Source organism: Pinus tabuliformis, chromosome J (assembly GCF_031772625.1).
Source record: "Pinus tabuliformis cultivar Carrire ecotype Pingquan chromosome J, CPIR1, whole genome shotgun sequence".
Taxonomy (NCBI): Eukaryota; Viridiplantae; Streptophyta; class Pinopsida; order Pinales; family Pinaceae; genus Pinus; species Pinus tabuliformis.
The window spans coordinates 457,694,906-457,711,085 of NC_142295.1; the positions used below are offsets into that span (position 1 = coordinate 457,694,906).

General features: G+C 41.8%; 1 protein-coding gene across 1 annotated transcript; it reads left to right on the top strand.

Moving 5' to 3' along the window:
- The first annotated feature begins 11,739 nt into the window (after nt 1-11,739).
- LOC149227799 (calcium-dependent protein kinase 17-like) lies at nt 11,740-13,592 on the top strand. Its single transcript, XM_089375566.1, has 3 exons — nt 11,740-12,356; nt 12,454-12,756; nt 12,856-13,592. The coding sequence occupies exons 1-3, from the start codon at nt 11,849-11,851 to the stop codon at nt 12,897-12,899; spliced, it is 855 nt and encodes a 284-aa protein (XP_089231692.1). The 5' UTR covers nt 11,740-11,848; the 3' UTR covers nt 12,900-13,592.
- Nucleotides 13,593-16,180: the final 2,588 nt, after the last annotated feature.

Consider the following 16,180-nt stretch of genomic DNA (forward strand, 5'->3'; position numbering starts at 1 on the left):
TATTATACTGAGTAATGGAATGAGTACAGGAGGTGATCAGAAGGATGGCACCTCGACTTGCACCAGGCAAGTGAAAAAATACACTCAAAATAACAAAGGAATGGCCTCTATGTGGATGCTGCTGGGAAACTGCCATGCTGTTGCTACTGCTGGAAATCAAATGAAGATTTGGCGCTGTTCCCCTCCTCAGAAAACACTGAAACTCTGGAATCCACCCCTACTCAGAAAACCTAGAAAGCTTTTCTGAAATGGTTGACCCCCGAAAATCGCCCCCTTGGGGAATCACGCAATTCCTCAAGGCCCTGCGCTGCCACTGAGTAGAATCCTCCAAAATACTGCTTGAAACTCTGCCAAACCACTCCAATATGCAAGAGCTAATCCCTTGCTCAATATTCCAGCTCAACTCCTCCACAAATCCTCAATCTGGAACTGCTCCCAGAAGAACTATGTCCCTCTATCTCAAAGCTGCGCAGTCTTCCAATGCTCAGCTCCACCTCAATGCCAAAGATCAAAACTACTGCAAAAAGATTGCTAAAAATACCTTGCCCGAGTAGGCACTTAAAGTCCCCTGGGGCTAAGGGTGAGATCTTTGAACGGAGACACTCAGTGCACTAAACAGTGTTGCAGACAGGCTAAACAGCTAGCGTGCTCCAAGTCGAAGTGACTAGCTCAAATGCTCATAATCCAATGACAAAATGAGGGGGCTCCTCTCTCCTTTATAGCATTGGCCTCTCCCAATCCCAAGGCTCACCTCCTCCAGCGTAATCCCCTCTTGCCACGTGTTCCCTTTCCATCTGCGCAGTCCCTCCAAGTGTCTGTGTGGGCCCCATCTCTGCGTGGTCCTTTGGCCCCCTTGGCTCCCCTTTAAGTCACAACGTTGTGCTACTAGGAAGTGACTTTTATTCTAAAAGTGAGTTATGTCCCCTTTTCCTCACCTTTTTATTTACAAATAACTATAGAAGGAAAAATTGAGCAAAATCGAATATTCTAATTAGCCATGGCTAACTAGGAATATTACAATTTCTCTTTCATTCATTTTCAAACTCAGATTTATGCCTCCACTATTAGAAAACACTTTTTTCTCATATAAAAATTTTGATCCACACTAATTTTTTTCATGCTAGAGTCTAGTTTTCAACTAATTCAATCTCTCCTCCTCTACAAAACTCTAATATTAAACTTGGCAATCGGATCTGTGACATATGGCATACAAAATCTCCACCACTTCATCGTCACAATGCTCTCTGCTTTTCTTTATTTTAAAAAATGTGCATGTACATGTGCATCGAGCTCCTATTCATTGATTTGCATTTATAGTTTCACTATATTTATTACCATGGGTATTGATCCATGTTTTTCACCCATGGTATCATGAGTTTATTTATCTAATATACTTGTCCACAAAAATTACACCATTAATTTGCATGTGAATTGCTTGATCTCACTTTGATTTATTTCCTTTTATAGATGCAAAGCTCTCTTCCTCAAATGATTTTGACCTAATTTTGTTTTGATGAATTTTGTGCCCAAAACAGTCGGTGTGGCTGCCTTAAGTACTCTAACGCTTGGACCTTCTTTACCGTGGAAGGTGAACCATGGTATTGACCCATGGTATCATAGGTTGATTGGATTACTTTGTCTTCTTAACCAATTTAGCACACCATGCTCCCTTTTTTCCAACCTCGCCCTCAACAACCTCCTCATTTCATAACTCTTTTTTGATCAAATGGTGCCAAGATCCCTTTAATCCAACCAATAACCATTCACATGTTTTTCACATGCCACATCTCTCAAGACTGGGCTTCTAGCTCCATGATCACACACTATATCTAATGAATTTCCTGAGACAATAAACTTCCAGGTCCTTGCATTTGCACTGAGTGCTTACGCCTGGCCCCACATGACATGTGGCAAGAACCATAGCCTTAAAAAGTCTATCTAGGATCTCAGAGGTTAGGAATACCATCCAACATTTTTAAATGCAAAGGTCCGAGACTAGAGTCTTGATGTCTTATGAGCTTTTGAGTGCTTACCCTTAGCACTCAGGACCGGGGGCTATGACCTTAGTTTTAACTTTCTTGGAGGATTGGTGGATCAACATGTTTAAGTGCTTGAGTGCCGAGGTTCAAGACCAAGGTTCTGATGGTCGATAGGCCCCTAAGCGCTTAATGTCAAGCCCTTTGTGACTAGGCATTGTGACCCTTGGTTTTAACGAGACTCACCACTCATTGACCATATTCCATTGTTATTTGAAAAATCCTTCTAACCTAACGCTCTGATGGATAGAAATGTCACTTTCCAATTTGTTGCAGATAACGGAAAATTCTCCATCAGTTGACCGCCACTCATTGTGTGTCACTCATCATCCATCAACCATTTCTCACTATGGTGTGTACAACTCTGTATCTTGGTGGTCCAATTGACAAGAATTTCACTTTCTTATTTGTTTACAGATGATAAAAAATTCTATGTTTGCCAACCACCACTTATTAGTTACACTGCTACCTATTACAACATCCTTGAATTGGGCGGTCCTATGAGGGACCCACAAACCACCTCATATTCTGCTCATGAATACCTGTCACCTATTGGAACTAGTGAGACTTTCCAACGTGTCCTCTTGCACACATGTGCTTGTCGCATGTCACTTGACATTTGGTCATTTGGGCATCCAAAATCATTGAATCCATCTACCGCATGTCCTGCTCATAGGCTACCACGTCAACATCTGAGCCACATCACTGCCACTCTATCATCTACGTGGAGGTGCCACCTGTCCTTCCAAGTGTGTTTGTGGCTTGGATCTTGGGGCTCAGACTTTTCAGTTGTACTACCCTCCTGAGCTTTGACTCCATGGTTCAATGGTTGTGATCAGATCTCGGATCTTACGTACTTTAGATTGGTTTTATTTCCTTGTGAAACAAGGTCGATTACCTGATGGAGAGCCTACCCCTTGAGTGCTAGCTTGTGGCACTTGGTGACCAACAACGATGATCAAAGGATTTACCTCCTCGATGCTTAGCCTTCTCAATGGTTTCAATCTACGAGGAAATCCCTCATGAGCTTGTCTTAACCTATTACGTTGGGCTTGACCTAGTGCTCAACCTTCTCAACAATTTTAATCCACTTGACTTCTACTCGGGTTTGACATCAATGACAACATGAACACTCAATATTCTCCCCTTGAACTTGACATTAATGACAACACATTCAACAATTTGCCAACACACTCAACACAATCATAATTGATCATTAATTAAATGGTCAATGAATTTAAGTGGGCTACTAGTAAAATCTTAAATTTACTGTCTAAAAAGACATTAAAGAAATAAATTTTATTTATTATATGAAAAGATATATAATTTATTTTCAAAATTAAAGGTTGCACATTGTACAAGTCAAAGGAAAATTAAAAGTAGTCAAAGGATGAATGGATTGTTACACTTCGAATTTTGTAGTATGATATACGTATATAATTATTTGGAATGGATTTCTATAAATTTTCCAATTCAAATATATTGAAATTACAAATATTTAGAATGGATACTTTTAATGTTTCAGGGATTTGTCAAGATCTCAATCTATTTATGTGTATTTAAAAAATGTGAGCTTAGCAATATAAAGATGTAATTTCAACAATAATTATAGAACTCGATTGCAATGAATAACCATTCAAAAAATTCTATATATAGAATCTTAAACTTATTTAAACATTTTTATATTGTAAAAATTTAATTAAATAATTTTATTGAAATATTAATTTTAAAGTAATCAAATTGTTTTCTTTCACTTAAAAATAGGTTTAAAAATAAAATTAACATTCTCCACTATTCTTAATAATATCGTATAATATTGTCTGCTAGGTGTAGCACAATTGGCAATGGTTGAAAAATGATGTCTCACCGAACCGGGTTCAAATCTTGTGAAATCCCCTTAGAGAAAGCCTAGCCCCTACGAGGAGGGAGATGGACAGATCAGGTTCCAAAAAAAACATTGTATAATATTAAAATTATTTTGAATGTTAATAAAAAAACAATTTTGTCAAATTTCAAGTCAAAAATATAATTTCTTATATATTTAAATTATTAGAAAAAACCACTTCCTATTTATCATTTTCACTAGTTTAAAAATACATACGCAAAATATGTATTTTTAAATATTTATGATAATAAATTTTACTTCTAATTATAAATTAAATATTTTATAGTGGTAATATATTCTTTAATTAGCCTTGAGGGTTAGTTAATTGGTCGAATCCCTGTTGTTAAAGCACTTTCGCTTTTGAGAATTCACGGGTTCTATTCTCTCGACACTCTCATGATCACACTCTGTGGTTGAGCTAGCAAGAAGTGAGCCCTTAGGATTGATCTACCTGGTACAAATATTTCATGGACGTAGCGGTCTCAAGGGTCCATGAACCATCCATATATATATATATATATATAGAGTCTAACTAATAGACTAAATGGATTTTTGGCCTAAATCCTACAATACAATTTCTAACAAGATTATGATTTCTTGTTGTTTGAAATACATTTTCGAAAAAGTTATATATAGATTCAATTCAAAAAAGAGAACTAAAATCCAAGAGATACTTGAGACTAGCAAGTTGCCTATGAAAGAAAGACAATCAGAAAACTACTATGATAATCATAACAACATAGAACACTCCTTGAGGATTCAATATTTCAAGGGGGAGAATGCCTTTGGTATTTGCATGACTTTCTTCAAGGTGACTAATTGTTCATCATGTTCTTGGATCTGTGCCTTATTGCTCTTGCAGCCTCCTAATTTGGTTTTTTTTCTTGCCCAGAGACCACCTTGAAGTCCATTGTCTAAACCCAAGACTAGATTGTGAGGAACTCAAGCTTAATTGCTTGCTTCAAAGACAAGCCTTATACAAAATCCTAGCCTCATGAGCTGACATGTCATTCACATCTATCCTGTGCCATTCTTCCATAAGGGCAATCGATTATGGGACATCCAAATCCATATCTTTTGGTAGGGCTGAACTACTTCAACATCTTCCGAAGGGGAGTTAATCATCTCCCGCGGTAAAGGATTTTGTTGATGCTCTTCAAGAGAATTTTGCACGACCTTTGCAAGGTTATGGGATTTACCGTATGTTGATTGCATGCTTGATTGAATGTTGACTTGTTTTGGAGATTCATTTAGAGAGGAGAGAGACTTGAACCTATGTTCAGATCTAGGGATCTGGGCAGGATTTGAGGTAACCCGAGGACACAAATTTTGACTTTTTTGGGGGAATTTTCCAAAATCAATTGGTTACTTCTGAGAAAGGTTTTCTTCAAACGATTCCTTGGTATTTATCGAACAATCCCTACATCTACATCTACATCTAAAGGGGACTTGGTCATAATCTAAAGACTAATTCCAAAAATTATCCAGATAGTAAATATCTATGTAGGTTGGAAGAAGTTGAGAGATATTCATGTAAACACATATCTGTACATGTCAAGTGTACCCCCCTCTCTTGGTAGTCTGTGACACTTTGACAAAGTTGTTGTTGCCTTCATGGTTTTCCTCCTCCCAATATTCCTTGGGGAGAGAAAAGAGATGGACCAATATTAGGGCAACATGGAAATCCTCCTATGGATTACATTGCTCCTTCCAAAATCATATGAAGAGCCTTGCATTGCTGAAAAAATATGGCCCTCCTTTAAAAACCCTCTATTTTTCTTCTACACTGGAGAAAATGACTATAAAAAAACCCTTGGCTCTTAACTCCAATTTTATTTGACCCTAGGTGTCATGCCCCCAAGGCGGCGGTAGTCTTTCAACCGCTCTTAGTGAGGTGCGGCACCACCAAACACTTTCGTTTCAACAATACTTATGTTCGTGGACTACGCCTAATTCACTTTCTCCTACTTAGTTTGTGTTTCGCAACCAAGTATTATTATGTTTATCCTTTATACCAATGAACACCCATACACATTCATTATCAACAACAATTATAACAAGAACAAAATTGCACAGTATAAAGGGAGGGGCAACTCCCTGAATAATGAGTCTGCCTAAAATATTTGTATTAATCAATCTTCAATATTACAAGCTTTTACAAGTCCACTTGGAAGATACCAAGTCCCATACTTAGCCAATTTTACAATCAAGGCAAATCACTTTGGTGCACTCTTGCACGATGGGTGGGTGCTCACCCGAGCCACCAAGACACCCACGCCAAGACTTCGTGCACACCACCACTGATCGCCGACCACACCTTACCCAACGCCTTCACCCAACTCCAAGTGCAAGCTATCACCGTGCGGCTAACCAAGACTTTGCGCATGGGCTATGTGCTCTTCCTCTTGTCCTTTATGCGCACTAGACTGCGCACTCCTCTTGTGCGAAGTTGTTGTGTGTCGAATGATGTTTGAATTCTCTCCAAACGCCTTCAATATATATCCATTGTAACATGTGGGTGGGGCTGCCCAGCCGACCACCCAACCAACGTTTACACACCCTTTGAACGCCCGCAAGACATGTCGGCCCGCCCTCCATCATGGGTCGGCCTTCAACCATCTCGCCCAATGCTCCTCAGGTATAAACCTTCATCGCTCTTCATTTTTCACTTGTCGTAAGTCTGTCGTGTGCTCCAACTCGTCTGTCCGCCCACGCGCGCTCGTCGCGTGTGCCTCAGCTCGTCGCTCACCCACGCGCGCCGTCGCATGTGCCTTAGCTCGTCGCTCGCCCACGCACACCCGTCGCGTATGTCTTAGCTCGTCTCTCGCCCTCACCTGCGCCCGTCGTGCGCTCCAACTCGCTGCTCACCCGTGCGCCCGTTGCACAACCGCGCCCGCGCCCGGTCCGCCCAGCGCCCAACCGCGTTACACACCCGAGGACCTTACATCCTCCTCCACCTAAAATCGTTGTTGTCCTCGACAACATATCATCCTGGTAGCCATCCACCAAGATCATCAATATCCATGATGTCAACTCCTCCACATACTGCAACATCCCTGCAACATACGTAGAAATCCATCTCCACCATGTCTCGCCTCAGTAACCATCTATCACCAAGATTACCATACCAAGGTATACACCTCATCGGTATGTCATACATCGGAAATCATCTCAATCCATGACCATCGATCACCCTGTCACAATCTCCACATGCTGCTCTCCATCGTGGAAGGCTGGCCCCTCCATCCCAAGCTACATGCTCACTACAACATATCGTGTCGAATTCATCATGTGTCATCATGTGAACCGCTGCCATGATACTCCAACACAATGCTAACACATCTCTGCACACTGTTAACCCCCATGTCTAAACTAGTTGGGTAGCTAATCCAACCGTCACGCCCAAACCACGAGAATGCACATCCACATGCCATCATCAGTTGTTTCTCAGAACATCCCGTCACATCCTCAACTCGACCAAGAATCCATCTCCATACAAGTGTAAGCCATGCTCAAGTCCATGAAGTAATCCTCATCTCATCTGCAACATGTTGTCCATGATGTTTGGTGTCAATGTGCTGCATGAAATCAGCCACATCTATCCCAACACCATCCATATGTGTACCTCCTCCATATGAAGAGATCATCTCATCAAAATCCAACTCTCGATGTGCCACGTCCAGTTCCATGAAGCAACCTCCATTATATCTGCAATGTGCCATCCCTCAAGCCTGCCATAGAAACAAGTATACACCTGTCTCATCTATCCATGTGCTGCCCATGATCATAGATCAATCAACTCCCATGTGTCAAAAGTGGTTGAGTCTCGGCTCAACCCATGCCCAAGTGTAGCCACCAAGGCACCATCAACGTTGTAACTCCATCACTCCAAAGTGTCTCATATCGATCCTCCACATCAAGTCACTCTTCCAAGCCACACCCATGCATGTACTTGAAAGTATGCACCTGCATCAAAGTCTCTGACCTCAACTCCTCAATGCATCAGATCCTCCAAGTCCACCATATACGAAGTCTCCCTGGAAGTCACAACCTCGTGTCATTATGAGCTCCATGAGTCATCTCCAACCAACATCTCAACAAGCATACAAGTCTCAGCCCAAAGGTCTCTGCAAGATGCCTCAGCTCTCCATGTAGTAGGAATGCTCCATAGTCTGCTCACAAATCTATCCAAGTCCATGGCCTTGTTGTACATAAGTGCACAACCTCTCCATCGGCTCATAAATAATAAGTCTCCATGTCACATCAGCAAATCCATCTGCACAACATCCCTACCTTGGCACTCCTCATTAGATGCCCATATGACAACTCTTAAAGTGCTCCTGCATACTGTCCCTACATAAGACTGCCATGCTCCATGTCTCCAACCTGATGTCCATGACCAAGTTACCCATGTAGTCCAACCAAGTAGACCCATCACAACAATCGGTCATCCCTATCCAAGTATGTAATCTTCGGTCTAGTGAACTCGGTCACCCAACCATATCATCATCATCACATCACGAGTCCCTTCCATCATGGCTCCTCCACTGAAGGTTCCACCAAGAGTTGCTCTTGGTCTCGGCCATGAGAATTCCACCCAAGCATCATCATACCTCAAGTGTGTGCCCTTCAATCTGTCCATGAGTCATGCCGGGCACTTAGCCAATGTGGCTAAAGCATGACCCAATCCTTCGCAACGATCATCATGTTCCTCCCTTGTCACGGGTTCTTGCACCTTCTACCATAAGGCCACAAACAGCCCCAACAAGTCCTGCAACAATCAACAATCCTTGCTTCTCCATACAAGGTCTCATCATAGACATCCATGGTAAGATGCTCCCTAGCATCGGCAAACTGTCTTTGCCCTTCCCTGCATACGGTCCATCTACCAAATGTTCAAGTGAAACACAAGTATCAATACTTACTTCATCATCATGAGGCTCCTCCATGTTAGTATCCTCATCCATCCATGTCTGCAAACTGCATGATCCTGGTTCAACTTGATCAATCTCAAGTTCATCCTCCATCGTTGTCACGTCTGCAACATCTTCAATCATCACGACTTCCTCTTCCTTGTTAGCACAATCCGCAACTTCATCTTGCTCTATTGTCCAACCAAGTTGAAGAAGTTCGTCTTCAACATTCTTTTCCAAGACTTCAAGCTTATCTCGAATCCGAGGATTCTCTTCTTTCATCCACTTCAACCTGTATAAGGTAAGCAAGAGCTTCCCTTCGCATTCTTCCAAACTTGCCATGCCTTGTCGTTCCATTTGGCCCAAGCACTAAGCTTCACCTTTGCTAAACCTATTTCACCATTCACCAGCTTCATCAAGTTCCCTGCAACCATGAACCAGCCCTTGTTCCACTTGTACGTGAAACCAACTTCCTTCACCTGCAAGTATTTGCTTCCACTGTCACTTCGTCACGAGCAACCTTGCTCACCAGCTCCAACCGAGCTCTGATACCAACTGTCACGATAGTGCAGTGGGATCAGCACTTCATCGTCAACCCGGTCATCAGCCAGCTCTGATACCAACTGTCACGCCCCCAAGCCGACGGTAGTCTTTCAACCACTCTTAGCGAGGTGCGGCACCACCGAACACTTTCTTTTCACCAATACTTATGTTCGTGGACTACGCCTAATTCACTTTCTCCTACTTAGTTTGTGTTTCGCAACCAAGTATTATTATGTTTATCCTTTATACCAATGAACACCCATACACATTCATTATCAACAACAATTATAACAAGAACACAATTGCACAGTATAAAGGGAGGGGCAACTCCCTGAACAATGAGTCTGCCCGAAATATATGTATTAATCAATCTTCAATATTACAAGCTTTTACAAGTCCACTTGGAAGATACCAAGTCCCATACTTAGCCAATTTTACAATCAAGGCAAATCACTTTGGTGCACTCTTGCACGATGGGTGGGTGCTCACCCGAGCCACCAAGACACCCACGCCAAGACTTCGTGCACACCACAACCGATCACCGGGCACACCTTGCCCAACGCCTTCACCCAACTCCAAGTGCGAGCTATCACCGTGCGGCTAACCAAGACTTAGCGCATGAGCTATGCGCTCTTCCTCTTGTCCTTTCTGCGCACTAGACTGCGCACTCCTCTTGTGCGAAGTTGTTGTGTGTCGAATGATGTTTGAACGCTCTCCAAACGCATTCAATATATATCCATTGTAACATGTGGGTGGGGCTGCCCAGCCGACCACCCAACCAACGTTTACACACCCTTTGAACGCCCGCAAGACATGTCGGCCCACCCTCCATCATGGGTCGGCCTTCAACCATCTCGCCCAACGCTCCATCGGGTATAAACCTTCATCGCTCTTCATTTTTCACTTGTCGTAAGTCTGTCGTGTGCTCCAACTCGTCTGTCCGCCTGCGCGCGCCCGTCGCGTGTGCCTCAGCTCGTCGCTCACCCGCGCGCGCCCGTCGCGTGTGCCTCAGCTCGTTGCTCGCCCGCGTGCGCCCATCGCGTGTGCCTCAGCTCGTCGCTCGCCCGCACCCGCGCTCGTCGTGCGCTCTAACTCGCCGCTCACCCGCGCGCCCGTCGCACAACCGTGCCCGCGCCCGGTCCGCCCGACGCCCAACTGCGTTACACACCCGAGGACCTTACACTAGGGGTTCCATTTATTTTGAATCTGCCCAATCGAAGGTTTTTTAGAGGGCCATAATCCAATAAATTTGCAACTCAAAGTGTGATGTTGTATATATTGGATATATTCTTCAATATTACTAGATTTGACCTCCCATTTTGGATCTTGCACTACTTTTGGCAGAAAATGCTTTGGATTTCTAGCTTGCCATGTAGAGGTTTTGTTGCGAAAGTAGAAACCCCACTTTGTCCAACTGCTCTATGAAAACGATGTTGAAGATGAGGAGATTGATAGGGAATACTAATAGATTCAGTCTCAACTCTAGAAATAATTTGACTAAATGAGGGGTAGAGCCCCCTCCAATAGAGCCAAGCATAAAGAACTATGCAGAAAAAACCCTAAAATTTAAGCAAATAAATGTCTAAATAAAAAAAGATCAAATTGATTTTGTAATTATTTTAACTTAAAAATTAATTATAAATTTAAAAAAAATACAATTTTAAAAAATATAATTTTAAATTATTAACTTTGTATAATGATAACAAACAAGTCTACCAAGGCAGGGGAATTGCCATAAATTCAACAAATCTTGCAGAAAGGAGTATTTAAATCATATTTGCGAAGGTGGAAATGGATTTAGCACCATCAAAAACTTGAGGCACCTAAAATCTTGAAATTTAACAACTATAACCTGTATTTACAAAAAACATTATCAAAATTGATCAAAATACTACCAAAATTTTCATGATTTTCAAGGTAAAAAATCAAATTGATTAAACTACATCATTATTATCTTTCAACTTTAAATTATCTTTTATATTAAAAATACAATTTAAATAATTAAATCTTAAATTACGCTTTTAAAAATTTAAATCAATAATTTTTTTTTAAAGCACTGCCGGATTCAACCCCAAAAATACTTAGACTCTTCCTACATTAATTTCCATTGTACATCACTGTGATGTCGCCATATTTCCTCCCACAATCAAGTACCACGTCCCAAAATTCCGACTCTTTGGCCCACAAATTTGGAATCTACAACCCTACCCGTTGTAAGGTGATCCCATCAATCTGCTACCGCCAGCCCTACCTTCGGAGACGATACGAATATTCTTGCAAACAATACTGATACCCTGTCACTATTCACATTCTTCGCCGACATCTTGCTTTTTTAATAACCTAAATCGACATAAACTCTCTTGTTAAGTAACCCCGGCAGCTCTAGCCTCATTTATCTATCCATCCATCCGTCTTTCTATTCATAAAGACAAGCACAAGCAAACGCCGAACAAGAAGCAACCGAAGAAAAAATGACGGATTCACTGCTTCAATACTACCAGTTGCAGGAGGAAGTGATCGGCAGGGGCAGATTCGGGGTGATCAGGAGATGCTTGAACAAGCAAAGTGGGCAACAGGCCGCCTGCAAGACCATCACAAAATCAGATGTCCTTCAAGATTCATTCGACAGAGAATGCCTCGACAAGGAAATCAAGATCATGCAGTATGTTGCAGGTCACCCCGCTGTGGTTGCTCTTCACGATGCTTATGAGGATGATGAGTTTGTCCACTTGGTAATGGAGTTATGCTCCGGCGGAGATCTGTTCGACAGAATCGTTAGCAGGAACAATAGAGTACCCTTCTCCGAAGAGGAGGCTGCCACCGTCCTGCAGAAGCTCATGGAGGCCATCAGCTACTGCCACTCCATTGGAATCGTCCACCGAGATATAAAACCTGACAACATTCTCTTTGCCGATCATTCTGCTTCCCTTTCTCAAATAAAGCTTGCAGACTTTGGCCAGGCCTCCTTTTTCTCTCCAGGTATGTTTATTATGTTTGCCCCCTTTGGTTGTACATGAAAGTCCATGAAATTTTTGGGTTTGGATCGCTGAATCCCATGGTTGATTAATGAATGCAGGGGAAGGATTAATTCAAGGAATTGTGGGTACTCCGTATTACATAGCGCCGGAGGTGTTGGGAGGCAAGGATTACAATGAGAAAGTGGATGTTTGGAGCGCAGGGGTGATCCTGTACATAATGCTGAGTGGAGTTGCCCCTTTTGTGGGGGAAACACCACAGGAGATATTTGAGGCAGTCCTGTGTGGGCGCCTTCGTTTCCCAACTGATCGGTGGCTCTCAATATCTCACTCTGCCAAGGACTTGATACGCCGGATGCTATCCAGAGACGTCACCAAGAGAATCAGTACAGACCAAGTGCTAGGTATTCCCTCTTTTTACCATTAAAGGTGAATATGAAAGCTTGCTGTTGTGTTCTGTAAAATCCAGGGAATATTGATGAGAAATATTTGTTTTGCTGCAGAGCATCCATGGATCACCACTCATGCCCTATGTAATCCTGGCTAATTTGACTGAGAAATACAGAATGGCTTCCGGCAAACGATGAGATGTCCTGTTGTATAATGTTGTGAAGCTCAGTAGTCTGCTAAGCCTGTGTTAGAGGCTCAGGTTTGATGCTTGCCATAACCCCTACGGTGTGTTGTCCACCCGAATCCTTAAATCGGGCATGGTCACGTTGCTGTGAAAAATAGTACATTAACAATGGAAGAACCCATTTGGTCAATTGGTCTTTTGGTTTTGGTTAAGGCTCCATATCATATGTAACCCGTTTTTGAATGTACGACACAGCGTCTGATATAGAGACCCTTCATGGGATGGGAGATGGAAGTTCCGTTGGGCTTGAGAAATGGGAGTTGTTGCTATGTACAGTGAGGAAATGGAGTACCGTTGGAGTGGGTCCCTGGATAATCGGTGAAGTCACGGCTGCATGGTGCCATGCTTTCAGGATTACATAGCTCGTTCAGGATTGGACCACTAAATTTGTGGAACTAAATCTCCGTACATAACTAGATCTAGTGCCTTGTTTTCAAGTTTACATAGCTTGTGCAAGATTAGACCACGAAATTTGTGAGACCCAACCTCCATATGTAACTGTTATACTATAATGACTTATATACTTTACAATATGATGACTTATATACTTTACCCTGCTCAATAGTGTGAACATGTCAAATACAAACTACAGCAAGAGCGTTTATAGTTCTGGTTTTGTTTCTTTTGAACTCACGGTTGTGGTTATGGTTATCATAAATTTGATGAGGCATAGGTGTTTTGTGCATGCCAGAGAAAATTGTGGGCATGCTTGTGATATGCACTTTTCAAAAAGTGACACAAACCTGAAAGATGAGACCTAAATTAAAAATGCGGATTTGTGATAATGCTCAAAAATATAATATGAGTGTGATGGATCACTATGGTACTGACACTGCAATGAATGTGGATGTTAAATTCTGCAATCTGTTATTAATTTATATATGTTTTCTCTTTAATAGACTTTAGTTTTGTTCACTTTTAGCAGACTGATTCCTTAGCGGTACCTTACCTTTAACTTTGTATGATTTATGAATAATATAATGGTTTTTGTGCTTAATTAGTCTTAGGTTTTGCTTTACCTTTACAATTCCTGAACATTCGCTTTGTTTTCGCATGATTCGACTTTTAGTTTTGGTGAGCCTCACCAACTCTGAACCATTAGTTTTAGCTTTTTTATTTAGCGATTCAAGTTGGGCGTGTCAAACCTAAAGAGCTTCTGTAATGAAACTAAAGGGCATGGCATGTGTATTTAAGAGTTTTTATGCATGAGCGAGATTGAGGCGTTACTTAAGTTTGAAAATTGAATGACTGGTGTGTTATTATTATTATTATTATTATAATATGATTTGTGTGGGATTATTTTAAATGTTAATGGTTATGTTTCATGGTTGGTTAAAAATTATATTTGTTTTAAATTTGAATTTTGAATTTCAATATCTGCATAATACTTTGCTAATTAAATTGTATATTATGGGTTAAAATAATATTTATTTTTATTCTTAAATATAAAATATTTTAATTTTTGGAAAATATTTTATAATCAAAAATTTATATTTAAAGAATTTTCTTTCTTGAGAGTTAAAAATGTTAATAAGTATTTATTTAAATTTTAGATTTTAAAAAATTATAAATTTGAGAAATATTAAATATATAAATTAAAATTAATAAATTTAATAAGTTTAATTGAGCGATGGTTAATGGTGGAAATGCCTTAACGCATCTCCAATATATACACAAGGCAGGGCGAGGTTGTGGCTACCCAGTCGACCTGCCCACGCCTCTACACGCCATCGCAAATCATGTTGGCCTTCTCTCTAAACGCTTCCAACCACCGTCGGCTCCATACATTTGTTGGTCGGCCTCCATATGTTTCGAACAGTGTCTCCACGCCTATAAATACACTCGCCCTCCTCTTCCTTATGCGCATAACACATCACACATGAAGCTGTGAGCTCGCCCTTTATCCAACATGCCACTCGTTCGACCTTCTAACCGCGCGCCCTCTCCAACCGATCGTGGTCGCACATCGGCAGAACGCAGGTCGTTACATCCTCCTCCACCTGAAATCGTTGTCGTCCTCGACAACATACCATCCTTGTAGCCATCCACCAAGATCAACAACAACTGTATCATCCATGATGTCAACTCCTCCACATACTGCAAACATCTCTGCAACATATGTAGAACCACTGTCTCCATCATGTCTCGTAGACCTTTGGGCCGAGACTTGTATGTTTGCTGAGATGTTGGTTGGGGATGGCTGATGGAGCTCATGATGACATGAGGTTGTGAATTTTAGGGACTTCATATATGGTGGACTTGGAGGATCTGATGCATTGAGGAGCTGAGGTCAGAGACTTTGATGCAGGATGGGGTGCATACTTTCAAGTACATGTATTGGAATGGCTTGAAAGAGTGACTTGATGTGGAGGATCGATATGAGACACTTTGAAGTGATGGAGTTACAATGATGATGATGCCTTGGTGACTACACTTGGGCATGGGTTGAGCCGAGACTCAACTACTTTGGACACATGGGAGCTGATTGATCTATGATCATGGGCAGCACATGGATAGATGAGACAGGTATGTACTTGTTTCTATGGCAGACTTGAGGGATGGTACATTGCAGATATGATGGAGGTTGCTTCATGGACCTGGATGTGGCACATCGAGAGTCGGATATTGATGAGATGGTCTCTTCATATTGAGGAGGTACACGTATGGATGATGATGTTGGGGTAGATGTGGCTAATTTCATGCAGCACATTAGTACCAAACATCATGGACATCATGTTGTAGATGAGATGGATGCTACTTCATGGACCTGAGCATGGCTTACACTTGTATGGAGATGGATTCTTGATCGAGTTGAGGATGTGACGGGATGTTTTGAGAAACAACTGATGGTGGCATGAGGATGTTCACTCTCATGGTTTGAGCGTGACAGTTGGATTAGCTACCCAACTAGTTCAAACATGGGGACGCGTAGTGTGCAGAGATGTGTTAGGATTATAGCGAGGTGGTATCAGATGAGGGGCATGACATATCTTGACAGGTGGTATCAGAGTAGGTTCACAGTGGGTGAAGCGCTGTATGACGAAGAGCTAGTGCCATGGAGCTAGTGCTGGTGTTGAAGCGTGAAGCTGATACACACCTGCACTTCGTGACAGGTGGTATCAGAGCTCATGGTTGGAGCTGGTGAACTGAATCAAGGAGCTGATTCTACGAAGACTGAAGACTTGGCAGGGAGT